Below are 23,430 nucleotides of genomic sequence, written 5' to 3' on the forward strand. Positions count from 1 at the left end.
CCAAAAAATACTATATATATATTTAGGGATTCTACAGTATTCACTGCCTTCCCTCGCTCAACCGTTTCCATCTCTCTCTGTTGTTCCATTCTCCATCGTTTAGGCCTCTCTTACTCATGGCGTCGTCTACTTCGTTCCTCCAGGATTTTCGGGGACGTCCTCTTTTCCTCCTTCCTATGGGGCTCCATTCGGTTATTCTCTTTATCCATCTGCTGTCGCTAGTTCTTCTTACATGTCCATACCACTTTAATCTTTTTTGTTCTATATATGTTAGTATGTCTGTTTCTATTGATGTTCTTTGCTTTATTTCGTCATTACTTCTCCTATCCATTCTTGTTACTCTGCAGCATCTTCGCAGGCATTCCATCTCTGTTGCTACTATCTTACTGCTGTTTTTCTTGTTTATGATCCAATTTTCAGCCCCATATGTCATAATACTTAGCACTAATGTTTTATAAATCTGCGTTTTTGTCTTCATATTTAGGTGTCTATCCCACCATACTGAGTTAAGTTGTCGGATTGCTGTTCTTGTTTGTCCTAATCTTTGTGTAATTTTTTCCTCTGTTGTTGCCTTTTTCGTGATTATAAACCCCAGGTATTTGAATTTATCCTTTCCTTTGATTGTTACGTTGTCATCAATCTGTAGATCTTCTATGTCTTCTTCACTTGTAGATAGGTACTCTGTTTTCGTGAGGTTAATATCTAGGCCAGCCTTGGTATATTCTTCTTGTAGTTTCTTCATCATGTAGCTGAGGTGGTCTTGGTCTTGTGCAATCACTACCTGATCGTCTGCAAAGCTTAACGTATATAGGTATTCGTTCCGTACCGGTACTCCCATGCCTTCGCATTTTCTTTTCCATGTAGTCAAGGCTTTTTCTAAGTATATTTTGAATAGGGTTGGAGATGTGGAACAACCGTGCAGGAGCCCTTTTGTTGTGGTGAAGTCTCCTATGATTCTTGTTCCCATTTTAATGGACACTTTATTTTCTTTATATAGAGCTTTTTTAGCTTATATGAGCTCCGTCTGTATTTCTAATTTGTACATTGCCTCCCATAGTTCTGACCTTGGTACAGAGTCATACACCTTTCTCAGGTCCACAAATGCCAAGTGTATATCTCTATTTTTTGCTTTTTTCTTTTCCAACAGTTGTTCCAGTGTGGATATGTGGTCTATGCATGATCTTCCTGCCGTGAAGCCTGCCTGATCCTCCCCGATTTTGCCTTTTATCGCTTGCTCTATCTTTTCTCGCAGTATCTTCCCATATAATCTTCCTATTGATGATATTACGCTTAATTACTAAAAAATACTAACAAAACCCAAAAAACGGACAAGAGGGGCCCACATCTTTGAGCACCGTGTCCCAAACTAGGCCTAGCCCGGACTCAGCGCACGAGCAAACAATACAGTTCGATAAGTCACTAGAGATAGATTAATCGGTGTAGGTTATCAGGCGGGAGTGCTTATACCCAGGTTTTCCACATGACAAGCATTCTGTTGATTTGAAGTCTCTATAGCGGATCAGCGTGCTATCGGAGATGGAGAATGATCTGGAGCATTGGGGCGGAATGGACTAGTTCCTGATAATCCTCCTCGCCCCAATGAATTTTATTCTTAGGGGTATGAAAGTCTCACAGGCTGGGTCCAATACTATTGCTTGCTTGCTATTATTTTATGATGTCCTTCATAGACGTATCTATCTGTCTCAAGTATTTTCTGCATGCTCTCCTAAATTCTAAATCGTCATTACTCATTGATTCTTTGTACTTTTTTAGGTACCGTACCTTTTAAGGAGGTTAATAAGCATCGGAGTCTCTTAGGGTTCCTTGTCTACTAGAGCTGTTGAATTAAAAACTCACCAACCCGCCTTGCCAACGTGGTGTTTTAAGGCAAATACCTCCCAACAAAATGTCAGATTTTAAAACAAAAACGGATGTACCCCAGGTGAGTATAACGAGAAATCGAAAGTCTCACACTGATTTAGATATCAGTCTGTCCCAAGGATTCTGGGGGGACAAAAAACTGACGACGCGAAAGACGAAAAAAACTTTAAGACCTTCTAAACCTTTATATGTACTATAGAAGAGAATAAACGTTGGAAAATGTGAAATATACAAACTAAAGAACAAAGAAAGAGTCCCCATATCAAATAGAGAAGAACATCTACACATAGTTGAAGACTTCTATCAACAACTATACACAAGTCAAAGAGAAGACCAAACAAACTTGGAAGCCGCCGCATCACGCAAAATCATCAACCAGAGTTTAGAGCTCATGCCAGAGATTACACTAAGCGAAATTCAAGATGCAATGAAAAAGATGAAAAACAACAAAGCACCAGGAGAAGATGGAGTCGTAATAGAAGCTATAAAGATGGGCGGACGTGCCCTTCTCAACCAAATAAAAAATTAGTTTAACCTTTGTCTAACAGATCCATGCCGGAAACATGGAACAATGCAGTAACAATTTTACTACACAAGAAAGGAGACAAGGCGCACACAGAAAACTATAGACCAATTAGCTTATTGAACCACATCTATAAAATGATTTCTACCAGCCACGAGAACAAGCTGGCTTCCGCTCAAAATTCGGAACAAACGATCACCTACAAACAGTAAAAACCTTAATAGAAAAATCGATAGAATATAACATCACCGGTACTTATCTTCGTAGACTTTTATAAAGTCTTCTGGTCATGAATCTCGGTCATGAATAACATGAATAACACTTGCTTGGGCGGCATATAGTTCACTAAGAGACATATTTAAGAGCAACATCCCGATAGCTATGAAACGGAAGACATTTGACCAACGCGTTCTTCCTATTATGACATAAGGAGCAGAAACTCTCTCTCTCTCTCTCTCTCTCTCTCTTACACACACAAAAACAACAGCACATTAAATTGCGAGTGGCACAAAGGCGCATGGAAAGATCGATTCTCGGCGTGACAAAAAAAGGCAAAATAAGGAACCAAGACCTAAGCAAAAGAACAGGTATCATTGATGTCGTATAGATAAGCTGAAATGGAAGTGGACAGGTCACATAGCGAGACTAAAATACTCAAGATGGACCAGAAAACTAATTGACTGGCGCCCAAGAGAAGACAAACGCAGCAGAGGACGACCACCAACACGCTGGATGTACGACATTAAACGAATATCCAAGAAATGGCAACAAGATGCACAGAACCGTGAAGAATGGCGAACAATGGGAGAGACCTATCTCCAGCAGTGGACAGAAGAGAGGTTGCATGAAGCATCGAGGCTATTTTTCATATGACATTCATACCACTTCCTCACTTCATTTAACGAAGAAATATGCCTTTCTCCAATGTTCCCCTCTAATGCTCCCTAATACTTAAGCTCGTATTTTGTTCCTACCATTTCGTAAAAAGGTATTGTAAGTATTATATTTTTAAGCCATGCAACAACTTGAAGAACAAAAAGAGATGGCCTAGAGGAGGACTTAAAAATGAGTGATTCCACATAATAACGTCCACAAACAGAAATGAAGAAGGAATGAGGAGAGAGGGGGACTGCACTCGAGGACACTATCTCTGCCTCAAATAGGTTCAAAGGTTCCTACTTCGTATCGAAAGTAAATTTTGGCTATGGACTATCGAAGTGTTGGTTCTTCTTCTTCTTAACATGCCATACACCAAAGTGCGTAGGCGACTATCTCATTACTAGAATTCTGTTCTTGGCGGCGTGACACAGCTCGCCTGTATTGTGTATTCCTGTCCATTCTTTAATATTCCTTAACCAGGATAATTGTTTGCGGTCGGCTCCTCTCCTACCTTCGATCTTCCCTTGCAGGATTAACTGTGGTATTTCATATTTTGCTCCTCTCAATATGTGCCCAAGGTAACCAATCTTGCGTTTTTTAATTAATTTAAAGAGTTCTCTTTCCACGCCGGCTCTCTTAAGGACGTCATCGTTTCGAACTCTATCCACCCAAGGTATGCGCATCATTCTTCTTAATGACCACATTTCAAATGCTTCAAGTTTGTTGATAGATGTTTTTTCAAAGTCCACGTTTCCATGCCATAAAGCAAGATGTACCATATGTAGCGTATTTCGAAATTTAGGTTTTGATTACATAGGAGCGGTCTGAATTTCACAAAAGCTTGTCTTGCCATATGTATTCGGGTTTTTATCTCTTGTTGTGGATCCGATTGGTCATTGATTGTGGTGCCAAGGTATTTAAAAGTTTTCACGCGTTTTATGCGATCGTCACCTATGAAGTGTTGGTAAAGACTAGCTATTTCTTATATTATAAATAAAAACTCCAATTATTGTAGTTGTAGAAAAAGCAGCCGCAGAGTCTTGTAGTTAATGAAAGGAGCAGAGCCCCAGCAGGAGAGCTCCCACAGTGTAGACGACTCTAGACGAGCCCGTGAAGCACTGGTTGACCTGACACTGAAAATCGCTCATAATCATTGTAATACAACGGTCCAAATAAATTCACAGAAATAGTTTAATGAACTCTTATAGAAATAGCATAAGAAATCTAGTTGGTTTAGCACCTCAACAAAACAAGAGGTCTTGACGTCATCACAAACGCGGTTAATAGTCTGTTGTTTCATAATCTGGGACATCTTATAGTTTACAACATCTAGTAGAAAAAAAAAACAACAACATAGGCTACAAGCGAGAATTGTACGAATTTGGCTTACATCGGCTTCCTCTGGGTATGCACCTTGCAGTAGTCGTAGTGCACCAAGGGAAACAAGCCGTCAATGCATCGAAGTGTTCGTAAGTATCGCTAATAACTACAATGTTAAAATTATTGTTAAAAGTCTTTTTAATCTATTTTAATAATCTATTTGAAGAATTTTGATTTACTGAAGATACATTAGGTTTGATTTATGACTATAAAAGAGCCAAATATTAATACACTTAACAAGCTAGTTAGAAGTGAGTATTGTACAGAACTTGCTTATTTCGACGTAGCTCATATAACGGTTGCATTTCGAGACGACGATGATCTGCCTTCGAGAAGCTTCCGGATATATCGACCGGGATAGAATCAAGCGTTAATGGAAGTGAATGGAGGTGGACTATTCCAGAATATTCTAGTACACAATAACATGTATATATAAGCAGGGCTTTTATGAGTAAGAGTCAGTTGATAAGATATTTTCGTGCTGTAAACTTATATATAAATATATTTATATAAATTAAGAACCGCTAGTTTTATTTAAAAGCGGTACAGTATTTTATATTGGTGCATTGTATTCGCGGTTTATAGTCTGTGGCCTGGAAATATTTCGTATTGCAGACGTTCCAAAAATTTTTCTCTTTGAAAATTTTTACTGTAATTGTAGACAAAAAGTAAGGAATAAACAATTTCGGAATACTGACGATACATAAAACTCGAAAACAACGTATCATTGGAGAGTATAATCTAATTTATTTATTTTGTTTAGCGTATGACGTACATGGACACCTGCAGTCGTGACGTGAAAACAGTTAAACCAGTTGTGATTACGGTCTCTCTATTTTTTTTTAAATATTTATTATAAATTATAATGTGTGGAGCACCTTAAACAACTTAAGAATTATTCAAAAATTTAAATAATTGGTTTTAAACATATCAGTAATGTATAATTGGAAAAAATGAAACAAAAAATAAAACTAGACTATTTGATCTGTGTTTTGTACACACATTGCGCAAATACCGATCAAGTGTTCAAGGCACAGATATACTTTACACTTGCTACAGGAGAATCTAGTGTTTCGATTTTTTTTCAGTCGCACATTATAGAACGATCTGTAGCTCCTGTTTTCTGTGGTTTGGGTTGTAAATTATGCTCTGAGGAACCAGTCAGTTCTCTCAGTCTCCCTCTCATTACCTTAGGTAAGTGAATATCAGCTGACCTTCCGAGCATATGTGCATGTGTCAGTTGATTGTTAAGTGTAAATAGGAAAGCTCTCTCTTTAGTGTTTAAGGTACAAATTACATAGTTATTAATTCCTGATACTCCTACTGATATCCTCCAATATATCAGCTCCTTTTCCATTAGATACAACTGCAGAAAATTCTAATAAAACTGATACATCATCACAATTTTCTGAAACAACCATTTCAACCAATCTTACAAATAAAACTTCAAGCTCGACTTCTGTCACTACCAATGAGTTTGCTCCAGTACTTCCAAATGTAATAAAGCCACAGCATCTAAGTGAAAACTCTAATAGCAATTGCGAGAACGCAAGTTCTTCCATAAAACGCAGTATTGGCGAGATCGACACGCCTCCTGCAGACTCAGCAATTTCATCAGAAAATCTGTTTGCAAAACCCAAACCCTCTAAACCAAAAAAAAAAACCGCGCTCAGCTAAAGTCCCATCTACACGGGAAACTCTTGAAAATTTCATTGATAATCATACCCCACCATTCGTTTTAAATTACCACCAATTGTCCTTACTGATTGATAATGTCCAAGGCTCCCCCGACACTATTAGCGTCGTTAAAGAATTTACAACTGATATGGCTGGTTTACTCCATCTTTTACAAAGCAGCTATCAATATGCAAATGATAGATCTACAAAAAGCAAGTTTACAAAACTTCAAAAGAATCTACACAACCATTTAGGGAAAGAGATTTCTGACTTAGATAGTGACTCTTCTGTAGACAATTGTTCAGTATCATCTAACTCCGAATCTGTTAACAACATTCAACTCGATACTTCAATGGAACATTGATGAATTTTTCCATCGTCTCTCTATGCTACAACTTCTTTTATCTGAATATTCTCCAGATATTATTTGTCTACAGGAGACAAACTTAAAGACCAATCAGTTGTAAAATTCAAAAAATTTTACTTGTTTCCACAAAGATCGTACAGATTCAAGTCGTGCAAGCGGTGGTGTAGCAATACTAGTAAAATCATTAGATATTATTCATAATAAAAGTCTTAGATTAATCTTAGGGGCTTTCCCAACTATACCTGTATCCAGCATTTATGATCTTTTAGGAGAACCATCGCTAAATCACCGCCGCATGTACCTCGCTCTATCACATGCAGCCTCAGTCGCTTGCAATATTTCAAAGCCAATATATCAAAACACTTTTACAAATAAATATGTAAACTTATTCCAAGATATTCGCTATACTAAAAAACCATATTACGAAAGAATTAAATCCATTCTTCAAAACCTAAACATTAATATTCCGGAGGTTTTCTTCTCGGATATTAAATACCCCGAGCCTTGGCTGATCGATATACCAACTAAAGATGCATCTCTAGAGTATTTAGATAAATCTAATACACACCATTCTCTGATTCGGTCCAAGTTTGAGGCCTTATAAATAAGTACCCCAACTACCATAAAATCTACACAGATGCATCTAAATCCGAAGACGGAGTGGGGGCACTAATCGTTTCTTCAGAAAACAATCTTCTTTTCCGTTTACCCCCAGCATGTAGCACATATTCAGCTGAACTCTACGCCATATACCGTGCTGTGAAACTTCTTAACGAGCTTACACTCACAAAAGTCCTGATCATAACAGATTCCCTTAGCTCTCTAAACTCATTAAAACACATTTTTCCGAAACATCCTTTTGAAAAGTTGCCAAAATACCAGCTTTCCCAAGCTCATGAACATGGAAGAAGCGTCCAATTTTTATGGGTTCCCTCCCACGTCGGAATAACAGGAAATGAAGAATCTGACAGGACTGCACGAGAGGCAATTTTAAGTGATTTGTCGGAGCCGAGAGACAAGTGTGTTTCCAGTGACTTAAAAGCTTATTTTAAAAATAAAGTGTTGTGTTTGTGGCGAAATGAGTGGTCTCAAACTAATTCCAATCTAAATAAAATCAAAAATAATGTGTCTCAGTGGTTTCCATCGTCACGCAATAGACGAGAACAAATTGCAGTTGCGCGTTTACGTCTAGGAAATACCACATTAACGCACTCCTACCTTTTCACAAAGAAAAATCCACCTATATGTGATCAGTGTAACGTCCGATTAACAGTCGAACACTTTTTAACAATTTGTAGTAAATATGACCAAGAAAGACAGCGCTACAAGATCCCAAACGCTCTACCACAGGCTCTAGGTCAAAACTGTTCCTGTGACAATATAGTGAATTATCTCAGATCCACCAACATTTTGTACAATCTGTAGGTGTTTAACTTTGTTATTTATATTTTGTTCCGTCGCCAATAACCTTTTGGTGGATGTGACATATTTTTCTAATAAAAAAAAAATTCCTGATACATTTATAAGAGTGTAAAAAGTACCATTAAACCACTGTACCTACTTGTATTTCCCGAGACATTATAATTCCCTGCCATCTGATCAACCATATCGACCTCTATTTTGGTTTTTTTGTACTCGTGTATGATTATTGGTTTTCCACTTTCTTCATCGACGTCACCGAAGTCATGCAAGGAAGAAATGAGCAGGAATTTTTTTTGGGACATGAGAAGTTAAAGTGCAGTTTTTTTAAAGGCAAACATGTTTAAAGTCACGGGCCATATGCCTGTTACCAACTGTAGATGTAGTTCTCTTTTATTACTGTGTATAGTTCCTTGCATAGCTAGCTCATGTTCATTCAACAATGTCTTGTAGAGGGGAATACTAGTAAACCATCTATGCATAGATACATTGCGTTTACTTCCCCTAATAGATTCAACCAACCAAGTTACTACAACCGCTGGGGAGTTACTCTTGACAAAAGTTCCTTCTGGTTGTACTCCCACGTAAACCTCCATCTTGGCAGTATAAAAAACTTTTGCATTAGCCAGATTAAAAATTTTACTTCCGTACTTCGATGGTTTTAAATTTAAGAAAATAAATTGGCCGTATAGATATATTTGCCTCTGAACCCGGGTAGCATCGCATCTATAGTTACGTATTTTGACAACGAAAATTTGACTCAGTTTTTCACAACTAATTCAAAAATGTCTCTTATAGGACTCAGTTTATCAATAAGCTTCTTATCTGATCTGGTAGTCAGATCAACGAAACGAAGCAATGGAAATAAAAAACCGCTGAAGGTAAGGTAGAGTAAGCGGCGCGTTTTTTTATCGTAGCGTCTCCTGTAGGACTAATCTACATGTGATGCACACTTTCGAAATTTAGCGCAATCTCCTTTCCTTTGCTGTTACTGATGGACCAGGAGTTGCGAGTTCGTCTTGGGCACCGATCAAGACATTGCAGACCGAAATTACATTCGGATTATCTGCGATGCGATTATCAGACTCATTCGAACAGACTAAACCGTATTCATTTTACAAATTCCCAATCGTCAATAGAACCGCGTGTAAGCCAAACAGGGTCGTACTGATGTACGACCTATGTATCATATGATTTTTAAAAATATTTACTTTTGAAACTGTAAGTGTAAGAATTTCTTGAAATTTAATCATTACATCACAATTAAACTAAACTCTAAAAAATAACACGATCAGTAAATAACTTAACAATAACTATAACATAAATATAACACAATATATTAACTTAAAAACCAACACGATACAATTTGAATTTAAAATGCTGGCAAGTTTGGATCTGTAATATGAGAATCTGTCTGACTTAAGGTAATAAATTATATTTAATAGCCTCTTGACGAATGAGACGGCGAATATCAACACGTGCTCATGTTTACTGATAAGAATTTGGTAAATGAATGTACTTTATCAACTGATTTCACCTTGATAACACTCTTTCATTCGAAGATCATTTTGTTTATATACAAAAAAAAAACAGCAATAAATTATATTTTTTAAAAGAGAAGCTAGATTTTCTTTAATAAAAAGTTAAGCCCACATATTACAACGCATGCATAGTGAAATTATCAATTGTAGTGATATTTTGAATAGTGATATATTCTGCGTTTATATAATTTACACCCAAAAATGGTTATTTTAAACAAGTTTGATTCTACTACAATACACATCAATTTGTACAACAGTTTACAAATATAATTGTTAACACGTGAGTGCTGCGAAAGGTAAACTGAAAACTTTAAGTATCGCTGAAAAGTTAGAAATGCTCGAAGCTGTGAAGAGCGGCCAAAAGGAGAAAGATGTTGCTGAACAATTTGGCCTACTAATGAGTACTCTGTCAACGATAATAAAAAATGAATCAGATATCAGGAAAAATTCAAAACGGTCAAAAATTGTCCTGTAAAAGACGACGAATTGCAGAATCTTCAGGCTTGGAGGAGTGCTTACTTAATTAAATGGTTTGAGCTTGAGCAGTGTCAGAGTATGTTAGTGGACCAATGTTACAAGAAAAAGCCGTTTTAACTTTTAAATCATTGTGAAAATGGCTGATAAAGCCTGGAGAAATGTACCTACGACTACAATATCAAACTGTTATGTACACTGTGGTTTTATTATTTATAATATTTAATATTTTATTATTATATTAAAGAATATTCTTTGAGGACTTTATTACATTCGATGATGGAGTTATGACTGCTAAGACATTATCTGATGATGAAATTGTCAATTTTTTAGCTCATAAAACAGATACTAATGATTTAAAGGACATAGAAGACATGAATAGTATGACATGCACTTCATGGGTTTCCATCAAAGAGGCAAGAATAGCATTGGATACTTTCTGAAGACGAACGAGACTTTTCTGATCTCTAAAGCAAGAAAAGTTACTGACTTTTTTAATGCCTTAAATTTATATTTTAAGGATCTTTTGAAATAATGTTGATTTATAATAAATAAACATGTTTGTTACCTCTATAACTTCAATTTTTAATTATTTGACCTCTTAAACTTAAAATTAGTAAGAATGACTCTCAATCTCTTTGTCGGATCCAAATTCGCCCTAATCTGCCTTAAGTCGAAATCCTCTATAAGTCAAAAACTCTATAACTCGAATTTTTTGGGTATATATATATATTTATATATATATATATATATATATATATATATATATAATGGTAAACTTATTGTGATTTTGGCAAACTAATGTAAAAAAATATACAGGATGTGTCAGACATCTTGTTTTCAATTGCTACAACTAAAAGATGGAGTATATATAAAATATTTATAATGATAATGTACATCAGAGACTTCTATAATTTAAAATTATTTTCGATTATACATGGTCAGTAAGAACAACAGAATGGATCAAAGTTGTATTTTTTTAATGGAATACCCTGTATATTAAACCATTTTTGAATTTATTCTTTAAACATATGAAGAGTTTATATAAGATTTTATAAGTCTGGAGTTAATTCAAAATATGTACACTTTTATTAAGAAAAATTGTAATATTTAAAGAGTAATGGCTATACATACTTATCTAGCATCCTTCGTTTTGTAGATATTTAAAAAAATATTAACTTTGGACCTATAAAACCTTTATACAAATTCTTCATATTTAAAAAATATTCAAAAATGGTTGAATATACAACATGTTTCCTTAAAAGAAATAACTTCAAAAAGATAACATTCCGTTGTTATGATTGACCCAGTACAATCTCAAAAATATTTAAATTATAGATGTTTTCTGTTCAGATCAGTTGCTATAAATATTTTTTGTACCTATAAGTTATAGTTCAGCTGTAATAAAATAAAACCAGAGGTTTGACACACCATACTTCAATAAATAGCTGTTTTTTTTAATAAATACAGTATTATTTAATGCTTGTACTAAAAATATTTATCCAGAAAGAAGCACTCATAGGAATGGTAATCAACAAAGAATGTACTGCAACTATATCAATAAAATCAATAAAGATCACCTTAAAGAACTTATATTGAAACTTGTCTAAAGAGGCTGATGTATCTTTTGGCTCTTTTATATCATTATTTAAGTACAGTCTTATAAGTTATATACCTAATAAATATTAGTTCATAAACATGTCTACCAGAAAACACAAACTTTAGGACCCTATTAAGTGTCACTTACTTGCATTAGACACTTCTTTAACATATTGCATTGCTATTCTCTTCAAATAATCAGCATGCTCTTCAGCTACAAAGAATCCCATAAAGTTTGGAGATGTATAGGTCTCCAACTTAAGGGGCTCATTCAATACTGCACCTTGCCTCTCCATCACAGATTTCAACCCTTGTGAAAGGGTTAGTGCATCCTCATCTGGTGCCTGAAATAGCAAAGGACCAAACATTTTTATATAGTAATAAAATCAGGATATTTAATAGGATATATAACACAATGCACTACAATTCAAAGACAGTGCAAGTATGTGCAACTATTAGGAATATAGCAATAAATTTTCAAAAAATCATACAATTAATTTATTCAAGTAGGTCAATGGATTCTACATTTCTTCTGAATAATAAAAACAATAAACTATGTTAAGATCTTACCTTAAAGAAAGAAACTAGGGTAATATGTGGAGTAAAATTATGAGCACCATTCCATCCACACAGGCTAAGAGATTTCTCCCAAAATGCCTGAAGTTGTTGAGAAAAAGCACCAGTGGGACAAGCATATAAAATATATTCTCTAGGAGAGTTGTCATCTAACAGGGGATCATTTACATGAGCTAGCAACCAGTCTGATGCTAACTGAACACCTCTATGTCCTGTGGCTGCCAATGCTTTTTCACTAAAATGAATTCGAATATTGTAAATAGAACATAAATTATAGAAATACTATGAATAAATGTATTATATGTTTATTTCTGGTAAAACTGACATTTCCCAAAAATTTTTCTGTTCTACTTAATTGTTCATAACAAAAACACAATATACTGCAAGTAAGTATCTGTCAAGTATCTTCCAATTTTACTGTAAGCAACAAGGTACCATCTGTAAATACAGTTTTAAGAAATCCTGATTTTATTAGCAAAACAAATTAATTTCGACAAGTTGATTCATTGAATTTAAAACATATATTACATTTATGCTTTCAGGAGTTATCTAGTCAATTCTTTACAATTTTTTTTTACTTTACAAAAGACAGTTTTGCTACTCCTTACTCCTTAATTATTTTATTCTTGTTTTGCACATAAATTTAGATATAACTGCACACCAAGTAAGAGATCAATGCAAGAACATGAAGTTAAATTTTAATCCAAAAGTATTTTTATTTATCTCATTATCTTAACCTATATAATGAGCATTATTCCTCAATATTGCGATCGTGATAAACAAATACTCACACTCTATGTTTTGGAAATCCCATTTGTAACAAAGTCTGTAAAGGGGTTAAGTGTTGTCTGGATATTTTCGTTGGGGTAGGATTTCTTCTGGGGGGTAATAAGGCAGCCATTGTAGATGTATTTGAGAAAAAAACAGAGTTTGTGGGAAAAGGCAATCGCTTAAAAATGTTACCCCTTAATTGTTTACAAATATTCACCCCTGACCTTTCAAAAATACATGACGTGACGTAACTTAGGATAGTTTTTGATTGGATCATCGTGATACTCTCACATTCGATTCTCTAACTGGATTGGTTGGTTAGTGCTACCGTAAACTGGAAATTTGTGGATGAGTATGGTCAACAAGGCACTGAACGTCAGGGCTTGATTAATTTGATATTTAATTAATGTGCTGATTACAAAACAGAACCATGAATTTATCTGTATATAAAGGGCGCGCTTTTTATCATATTTATTTTTTTAAATTTAAATCAACACTTTGGGTTGGTGATAGAGATGGAAGAGATATTGAACTAGTCGTTATAACATAACCATGTATGATTATTTCAAAGTACATATCAACGTAGAATAATTAAAAAATCGGTAAATTTAATACGGTTTACACTAATTACAATTTATTATAACCATTTTCCCATATAAATGCGAAACATTTTTGTTAAAAACAAGCAGTAATTTTAGGAACGGTGACAATTTTAGTGATCTGTGCAAGATCTGTGGTAATCTGGTAGTGGTAATGTTGTCAACACCCAGCACATCAAATGTCATTACCTTGACATCAAATTTAAATTAAACCGTTTGCAATTGTTCGTTTTTACACAAGTTTTTATGATTTACAAGTTTATATTACACAAATAAGGTAAATTAATGTAACTAATATTGTTGTTGTAATTAAAAATTATATTATCTTTTTAAGAGAAATAAACAAAAACCTTTGACAATGGAGGAACCGGTTATGAAGAAGAAAAATAGAAGGAAGATACGAAGTACACAAGATTTCAATGAGTTTAACAGAATAAGTTTACTAACTCCTTCATCAAAAAATGATCGCTTAACAAAGTCTGTTACTAAGAAAAAGAACAATCTTTTTTATTTGCCCACAATAGATTTAAATCTGAGTGGATCCAAAGAGAATTACTCTCCAAACATTGTAGGAGAGACCATTGTCCGAAAATCAAAAAAGTCAAGAAAGAAGTTAGATTCTTCGGAAGAAATGGTAAGTATTATTTCTATTGTATATTTACGTTTTTCTCATTTATTTCTGATTTGTTAAGTTATTTAAGACTAAACAACCAGTGGCTGAAATTCTTTCTATTTTTGATTAAATTTACAGACATGTTTTTTGTTATAATATGCTAAATATAACTCTTATGTAATCTGATAACACATCATGTTATAATTGATTACATACATGGCAAAAAGGTCTTATGGTTGAATAAACAAACATTATGTTGCTGGGTTAAAGGATCTAATGTTATTTTAATAATGTAGATAAGTAAGATTATAAGTGGTACACTTATAATTCAGAACTATTTGCAACAATAAAAATATAATACTTTTTCAAAATAGAATTTAAACTTCTACTTAGTCTAGGAGTCTTTAATGCAGTACTTACCTGTTACCTTCTTCATCCTTATGCCATTGACCATTATTTATAGTTTCATCCACATATGAGACTGATTTCTTAGTCTCAGGACAAAAAGTACCCTTCCACGTACCAGCTCATTACCTGAAGCCATTGACCCATAAATGAAGATCAACAAAAGGCATGTCATTTCAAATCCAAATTTTTGTTTAAAAATTACTAAGAAAGAAAAATGTATGATAGCGATATCTTTTATTTCTGGATAAGAAATTTTGCATTGATTTGTTTTTGAGTACATTGGTCACAAAGAAAATTAGTTTTATTGTTCACATTCAAGATTTGTAAATTTGTATTTGTCCAAGTGTGTAGGTATATCAGTGTTATGTTCTCATTGTACTTATTGCTTTTGTTGGCTGTTTTGATATTTAAATAAATTCAGTTTATGATTTCTTCCAGAAAACGGAGATTTCTGAAATTCAACCACAGGAAGCAAAAAGCGGAAAATTAAGCGAAGGATTGTCAACAGAAGAAGATAAAAGGGATTCAGAAGTTGAATTCAAAAAGAAACGTAGGAGGAAGAGAAAAAGTAAGACAAAATCTGGGACACAATCTTCCTCAGAAATAAGTTCAAATGAGAATGAAGTTCTACAAAAACCAACCGACTTAATTTCCAACAACAATAAAGTCAACACCCTTGATGAAATCAAAGTCACAGAAGGTAAAGTGTTAGGTGTAAGAAAAAGTAATAGGATTAGTCAAGGTTTGCCAAAAAATGCACTTAGAGAAGAATTTGACAGTCCACAAAAGATAGATCATACATATAATAAACAACTTAAAGATGATGGGAATAAAGGAACTAAGTATTTTGTTTTACAAAGAGGTGATACATTTGTTCAGGATACACCTAGTAAAAAACTTGTGACTAAAACTCCAAAAAAGTCAGTTGGAATATCTAATATTTCTAATTCTGTTACTGACATTGATAATTCATTAAAAATGAAAAGCTCAGTTACAAGAAAAAGCGATAAATTTTCTGAGAACATGCATCAGGGAGAAATTGAAGAAAGCTTTACAAATAACAATGGACTAAGTTTAAGTGAACATTCTAGTGAAAACATTGATGAAAATATAACAATACAGAAAAAGTCAGTTTCAAGAAAAAACAGTATAGCTGTTCACCCCACCCCTAACAAAGGGAAAACTGCATATAAAACTCCCTTAAAATCAAGTGAAGCACCTTTTAATACCCAGTCTGTTAATAATAGTGATCGTAGAAGCTCTGTTTTTATTAAAAGTATCCATCAAAGTCCTATCATGAGGAAGCAAGAAGAAAAACAAATGTTTGACTCTACATCTAACAATCATGACACAGTATTAAAAAATTTGAGATCTAGTTCCAAGAAAAGTATAAGATTGAGTCACAACACTCCAGGCCCTGCTAAAAAGCAAGAAAGACTTACTTTTGATAAAAATGATAACAATGAAGATATTGAGCCAATAAAAATGACTTCACTTGGCAAAAGAAGCATTCATTTTAGTCATGTAACACCCAAAAATGCTAAACAAGAGGAACAACAATTTATAAATGGGCCTTATATTATGGGTGATAATGAAATAATTGGTTCTAGATCGACTTTAAAGAAAGGTAACAGAACCAACAGTGAAAATGTTGAGTCAACCAACACTAGTGTACTTAGCAAAAGAAGCATGCGTTTCAGTCATGTTACACCAAAGAATACTAGACAGGAAGAACAACAAGCTATAAATGAACCATATATTATAGATGAAACTAAAATGACAGCTTCTAGATCAACTTCAAAGAAAAGTAACAAAACAAACAGTGAAAATATCGAGTTAACAAACACGAGTGCACTTGGTAAAAGAAGCATCTGTTTGAGTGACATAAAATCAAAGAATAATGAACAGGATGAACAAAAGTTTAATAAATCCAAAATATATGACAACGTAAATGATATCAATAAAAGCAGTCGAAACAGTTCTGTTTTAAAAAGAAAGAGCAGCAGTAGAGCTACAGAATCCATAGCTCTAACCCCAATCAGTTCAGAATATATATCTGATGATGTGTTTACCAGTAATGAAAATTTGTGTGAAACTATCGAAATCGGAAAATTAGAAAATGCAGAAAACGACGGGGATACATTTGAGTTACAAAATATCACTTTTGAGATTTCTGAGCTTCCTGTTGTGAATGATGCCAGTTCTGAACAATTTGGAAGGAGATCAAAATCTTTGTATGGTTCTTCCACTGCCTCTAAAAGCAAATCAGTAAGCTTCATGACTCCTAATTTGAGGCCAAAGCGTAAAACCAGTGAGGTACTGTTACAATCATCCAATAAATCTATAAATGTAACTTCTCCAAATGGGGAAGACAGTGGTTCATTGTTGTGGAATACTCGGGAAAGTTCGAAAATATACCCTAAATCACCACATGTTTTGAAAGTTTCTTCCGGTTCTTTCCATAAGAGTAGCCTGAGTATTTCTGAATCTAGAAGGTCAAAATCGGTAGAGAATAGTGTTTTACATCGTCCTCCTAGTGATAATGTATGTAAAAAACGTAAAACATGGAATAGGTCTTTGGGAGTGTCTATTTTAGATGATTCAGGTGTATTGCACTCTGTATCACCTCCTTGGGAAAACACAGCACTACTGGACAGTTCAAGCAGCTTTGAGCCTCAACCAGATTCACCACAAATTAGTCTAAGTCCTATAAAACAAATAGACTCTCCAAAGAAGTCATTGATACAGTCAACTAAGAAATCAAATTCTACTAAGAAGGTACAAAGGTCTGACAGACAGTCGAGTCCAAGCAAATCAAAAGTGCTGTTTACTGAAACGATAAGTCCTATAAAAAAAGAATCACAGAAACATTGTAGATTCGACGAGACAACTGAAACAAATAAACAAAGCAGTAAAAGTACACTGAAACGAACAAAACTTCCCAATTTCGCACTGATCCATCAAAAAGCATACGATAAATTAGAAAATCTGAAGGAAATGAGTGAAAGAAAAGCATTGAGGGCACACCAGCTGTTATCTGGAAAGAAACCACAGCCAGAAACAAGTTTATCTGTTTCATCGTCAAGTTTCAAAGTCAAGTCACCCACACTTAAATTAAAATCTCCCAAGAGCAGGAAATTTTTAAGGTAAGCAAACATGTATGTTTTTTTTATTTACTCAGTAAATTTTACTTTGCTTTTTAGTTTTAAATTACTTATTTTCGACCTTGACAACATGTTCCAACAACTTCGAACCACTCCTAAAATATTTTATTATCTATCCACCCTTTCCTTTGGTTGAAGTAATCAACAGGTAGTTTTTTTGCTTTAGTGCCCTTAAAATATCTAGGTTTTTTTGCCTTGCCAATCACTGCCAATTTCAGTTTGTGACTTTCTGTAAGACATAATTGCGATCCGCTTTTTGCTGGATTTATGGCCCCCTGCTTTACCTTCATTTGCAAAAGCTAGGGTCCGAGTTTGAAGGCATTTTACAAGAGGCCCGATTCGTCTGCGTTATAAATTTGTTCGTAGCTGAGATCATTTGAAGAAAGGAACTCTTCCAACTCACTTTTTAAATTCCTCAGCTCCCTACTGGTCACCGCTGAGCTTCTCTCCATCAAGTCCTATCTTTTTTATCCCATGGCGTTGCTTAAAGCGAGTCAACCAACCAGATGATGCATCAAAATCTCCTTTTAAGCCCAACACGTCAAAAAACTGTTGCTTTTACAGGAATATTGGACCTGATATGGGTGTACCCATGTTACGAGCTTGTGGTATCCATTCTACTAACTTCGTCTCTAATTCTACATAAGACGAGGTTCTCGTTGCTTTTCTTTTCTTCATGTCAGAAGAGATTTCTGACATTGATGCAAATGAAAAGTTTGTCCTTGTGTTTTAAAATATCTCGTCGCACTGTCAACTTGCCTCAATGACATTATTTAGTAGCTTTTTCACAGTCAGTCTCGTTCCATTGCACAGTTGAGGTTAATGGTCAGACAGGATAATGACAACTGATCCTAGTTTTAATTGTAAATTGTGAGGCTGCCATGCAAATACGACTATTATCATTTTCTCTAAGACATAAATGATATTTTTTAATATCAAGGTTAATTAACTTTGTATAAATAACTCATTGGCGGGGCTCGTGGCTTTAGAGACAGGGTCGGCAAGGTTTTTTTGTTTTCACAGGGATACCTTTTAATAAAAGGGCTTCAATCATCTTAGGAGATTTGTTGTGTTGTTTTTGTTTTTTCCTCTAAATTTAGAACCTAAACATGTTTATAAATTAATTCTAATCTACGTTGTTTGGAAGTAGCAAAATGGGTGTTAACGTCATCGTAAAATTTATTAGAGTTTTGGAGAGATTTTAAAAGTTTTTTTTTTCTATACAGTGACTAAATAAAGCTTGCGGTGCAATAGTTTTAACTTTTGCCTGGAGAGCATTCAATTCACCAGACATGACAGTAGAGCCGTCATAAGTTTGCCCCTCCAATTTATTTTTGATATCAAAAAAATTTTAATCTGTCCCTTAAAATACTAAAAATATATTTTACCTTATGGCTTTTACTCACATCTGTAAAACCTAAAAACTATTATAAATATTACCACGTAACACGTATCGAACAACAATTGATAATTGTGAATTACATGATATAACAATAGTTTCATCTACTCTATCTAGCGATAAGCAAATGGTTTCCGTAATCTCAGATTCAATAACGTTATTTAGAATGTTAATTGATTCTGTTAATTCATTCTGGATTAAATGTCTTCGAATCAGAAAGTAAATTAGAAAATTCCAAATCGTATTTCTTAAACATTTTTATTAGTTCTCTATAATTACCTTGATTTAACGAATGCCCGGATTCATTGTGTTCACTAAATGATAATTCCTGACAACTTCTACAATATTATTAAACGACGTAAAACTGCGTGATTATTTTTTACAATTTCGTTATGTTTAATAGCATTTTCACGTTGGTCATTATCTAATGAAACATAGATATTTTGTTTTCCAATTAAATCTAATTTAATCTGGCTGTATGTATGATCTTTCGAAATATCATGTTTCTGTAAATCCCTAAATAATTCCTTTAAATTATGATAACCAGATTCACACCACGGATTTTGATGTTTGCCCGTATTTGTCGAAAATAAGATGCAAGGCCAACAGAAAAGTTTGTCTTTTATAACACTCCCGGTAACCCATGAGTACTTGCCGTACCAATTATTCGAAAATAATCTATTATTTCCCTTACGTCCCGCACTAATATTTATAAGTCGGGACATTTTAGGGAAAGGACTCCCCTTATTTTTAATATAAATTTGTTCTTCGTATGGAATAGATGAAAACCCATTTTGCAAAATATAATTTACAATATCAGATTCAACAGTACTTAAAGTTGCTCGCATAGCTTGCATTTTTTAGGTTGATTTACCTGAATTTGTTTACACTTTAATTTTACAAAAGAATAAACTTGAAAAAAAAAATGTATCAAAAAACCCTTTAACTATTTACGGCAGCAATAACTTATCACAGTATTATTTTGAAAAATCAAAATAAATCAATACAAAACGAATCGATCGTTACAATACCAGGAAAGCCAGTCAGTGCACTATCACTTCACTACTTAAGTACTTATCCGGAAACATTTCATCCAGCGCTCGTAAGGCACTTGAAACTTTGCGGCCAATCCAAATGTAGCATCGGCAGATTCCTACCATTTAAATGCGTACGGAGAGAAATGTATGTTTGGTTGCTTATCGACTAAAATTCCGTTGATTTTTACATGTAAATCATCAGCCTGGAGTCGGCCTGCCGAAACGGGTCTAATAAGAATTCACACAGTCGGATGGATGACTCGGATCTCGGATCATTCATTTGAAAAGTTGATGCGCAGGGATCACTTAACGCTCGGATTGGTCGAATTCTTTTAAAACCCATGAATAAAATTTAGTCTGTATAATCTCACATATATATTTTTTTTTATTTCACAGAAACAAATGACATCAACTTATTACCTGCGATGATTAATTATTGAAATACTGATTAAATTAACTATTTAACAAATCTTATATCTATAAATGTGTGGGTCGGCACTGCCGACCCTGACCGGCCGCCACTGAAATAAATTAATATTTATGTTATTGTTATATACCTATATACTCTTATGTTATTAGGTACAGTCCCAAAAAGAGTCCTATTCAAAAGCCTAAGAAACTAGAACAGCTGACTTCAAACATGTTGATCACCAAGACTAAAACAAAAATCACTCCATCCAAGTCGAACGTCAGGATTGTAAAACCCGTAGATAAGAAAGCTGTTGTGTCCAAAATTCCCAAAGCTGTAACTGCCGAGAAGAAAGGTTTATCCAGATTAGGCTTTAAAGCTGGTGCTGTGGGAAATACTAAGGTATCAAGGGTAGAACAAATGAAAGCAGCGGCGAACAAAACGCAGCCGAAGAGGAATTCGTTAGAAAATAGAAGGGAGGTCGTTCAGAAAGTTAGAACCAACAGGAGGTTCGAATTACTAATGAAGATGAGAAATGCTAATTCTTAATCGTTATATTCCGTATTCATTTTACAATATATGAATTAGTTTGAAACAAGTCAACTTTTGAAGCGGTTTTGTGTAGCGAAATTTTTATTTTACAACTTTTTAAGAAATGTATCTACTGATTTTTTAACATATTTTACTTTTTATGATTCCAAATAAAACCTAAAAAATTGACTTGGTTCTATAGATAATCATTTTTATAGGAAATAATTTAAGCAATAAAATTTGTATGATTTAAACAATAGATGAATTAAATGTTTTGGTCTTTTTACTTAACCTTTTCCACGTCCACGAATAATCTCTTCGATGGAATTTAGCAGCAGTTATGTGACATTCTTCTTGATTTTCGCCAATCTTGTTAACGCCTCAGCATCATATATGAAAAAATCTTCATTTCTATGATCAGCTATTTCTCTTTCATTTTTTGCTGTATTTTTTGTTTTTCTAGAACTGTGCGTGCCTAATATACTCGAAATTTAATAGGAGCGTTTTCATTCAGTCCTAAAAACTTGTAGAGGGCGCCTATATGCTGATTTATTTGTCACCACATAAATTTTGTTTGACAAAGTAGATCCGTAATTGCCAAATTTACCATTTATTACGGTGTGCAGCCCAAGTATCAAGGGTTAGTTATGGCAACTATATAACCTCGAATGCAATCAAACAATGAAATTGGGTACTCATCAGTGTTTCATGAGGACACAATCTGGTAAAATGGAAACGAAACCAACGTGAAGTACATCTGATGATAAAAAAGATAAAAGTTAGTGATTATCTGCAGGAGAAAACCAAGGCATATCAGGATTTACGTAGCAGAACTTCGGATAGGTTGATAAAAGACGTAGCAGCAATGTGTGAAAGTATCGGCTCGTATGGGTTTCCGAATAATTCAATGTAAACAACTAACTTGAAAAACCGATTTACAAATGACGTATAAAAAATGTATTGGACAATATTGGAAAAAAATAATTCGAAGAAAAATTCACGGATTTAAATAGTCGAAGCGCCCACGTTAAATGTCATTCAACAAAAAAATGTTGCAGTTGATACTTTTAATAAAATATATTTCTAAGATAGTTATGGCAACTATTGATAGCCTCAAACAAGAATCAGTACAATTCCTCTACAAACTTAGACTAGCCTCAAAACTAACTCGCTTAACTCGAAGAGAAACAGTCGAAAAAGAATATCAAGATATAAAAAATTGCATTCATCAGGCGGCCAAAGAGGCATTGGGGTACGAAGAAGCTGACAAAAGAAAAAATCCTGAGTGGTGGAACGAAGAAGTAGGAAAATTAATTAAAGACAAAAAAAAAGCTTATTAAACATGGCTATCCACGAAAGACTCAGAAGACCGCAGAATTTACAGAAGACTCAACAGGGAAGCAAAGAAGGAAGTCACTAAAAGAAAAAAACGAAATGTGGGAAGAGAAATGCGAAGAGATGGACCGATGCTTAGGAGGAACCAAAGTGACACAAGCTTGGAAATTCATACAAAGTATTAGAAAAGAAAGAAAAGATGAGGGAAATATAAACCTGATTCAAAATAAAAAGTGGGAAAAATATTACGAAACGCTATTAACAGAAAGTAGGCACGAATTTATAGAAAGACCTGACCATATCTCAATGACAGAAAACTCAGAGGTGCATAAGATAAACAAAAAAGAACTGAAAAAAGAATTGAAACAAATGAAAAATGGAAAAACACCCGGGCCTGGAGACATTCCCATCGAGTTGGTGAAACATGGACCGGATGCTCTTTTGGAAAGCTTAGTGAATATTTTTAATAAATGCTTAATTGAAGGCCAAACGATTCCAGACGATTGGAATTTGGCCCACATTAGCCCCATTTATAAAAAGGGAGACAGAAAAGAATGCGGAAATTATAGAGGCATTAGCGTAACTAGCTCGCTGGGAAGGTTATATGGTCGTATATTGAAAAGAAGAATAGAAGAGGAGTATAAAGAAATTGAAGAACAAAGCGGCTTCAGAGCAGGAAGATCGTGCGTGGACAACACATTTACCCTTCAATAAGTAATTGAAAAACGAACAGCTCGAAACCTCCCTACGCATCTGGTATTTATAGATCTGGAGAAGGCTTATGATACAGTTCCTTTAAAACTCTTATTTAGTGTCTTGACGGAAACGGACCTTAGTAAAACATATCT

General features: G+C 34.3%; 2 protein-coding genes across 3 annotated transcripts in view; one reads left to right on the forward strand and one right to left on the reverse strand.

The window, feature by feature from the left end:
* The window catches only part of Epp (Ecdysteroid phosphate phosphatase), a 51,390-nt gene extending 37,714 nt beyond the window's left edge, over nucleotides 1–13,676 (reverse strand). The window contains exons 1-4 of one of the 2 annotated variants that reach the window (XM_072534234.1): nucleotides 13,108–13,676; nucleotides 12,311–12,551; nucleotides 11,889–12,084; nucleotides 4,674–4,769 (exon numbers count right to left, since the gene is read on the reverse strand). In XM_072534234.1, the coding sequence (XP_072390335.1) occupies nucleotides 4,674–4,769; nucleotides 11,889–12,084; nucleotides 12,311–12,551; nucleotides 13,108–13,364 (790 nt within the window). In that variant the 5' untranslated portion in view covers nucleotides 13,365–13,676. The remainder of the gene's footprint in view (nucleotides 1–4,673; nucleotides 4,770–11,888; nucleotides 12,085–12,310; nucleotides 12,552–13,107) is intronic. The other variant, XM_072534235.1, reaches the window with a different exon arrangement.
* Nucleotides 13,677–13,823: 147 nt separating this feature from the next.
* On the forward strand, nucleotides 13,824–21,521 carry Mink (Mitotic spindle and nuclear protein). The gene is made up of 4 exons (XM_072534233.1): nucleotides 13,824–13,963; nucleotides 14,021–14,320; nucleotides 15,146–17,853; nucleotides 20,887–21,521. The coding sequence occupies exons 2-4, from the start codon at nucleotides 14,045–14,047 to the stop codon at nucleotides 21,263–21,265; spliced, it is 3,363 nt and encodes a 1,120-aa protein (XP_072390334.1). The 5' UTR covers nucleotides 13,824–13,963; nucleotides 14,021–14,044; the 3' UTR covers nucleotides 21,266–21,521.
* Nucleotides 21,522–23,430: the final 1,909 nt, after the last annotated feature.

The sequence above is a fragment of the Diabrotica undecimpunctata genome, chromosome 6 (assembly GCF_040954645.1).
Source record: "Diabrotica undecimpunctata isolate CICGRU chromosome 6, icDiaUnde3, whole genome shotgun sequence".
NCBI classification, from domain to species: Eukaryota; Metazoa; Arthropoda; class Insecta; order Coleoptera; family Chrysomelidae; genus Diabrotica; species Diabrotica undecimpunctata.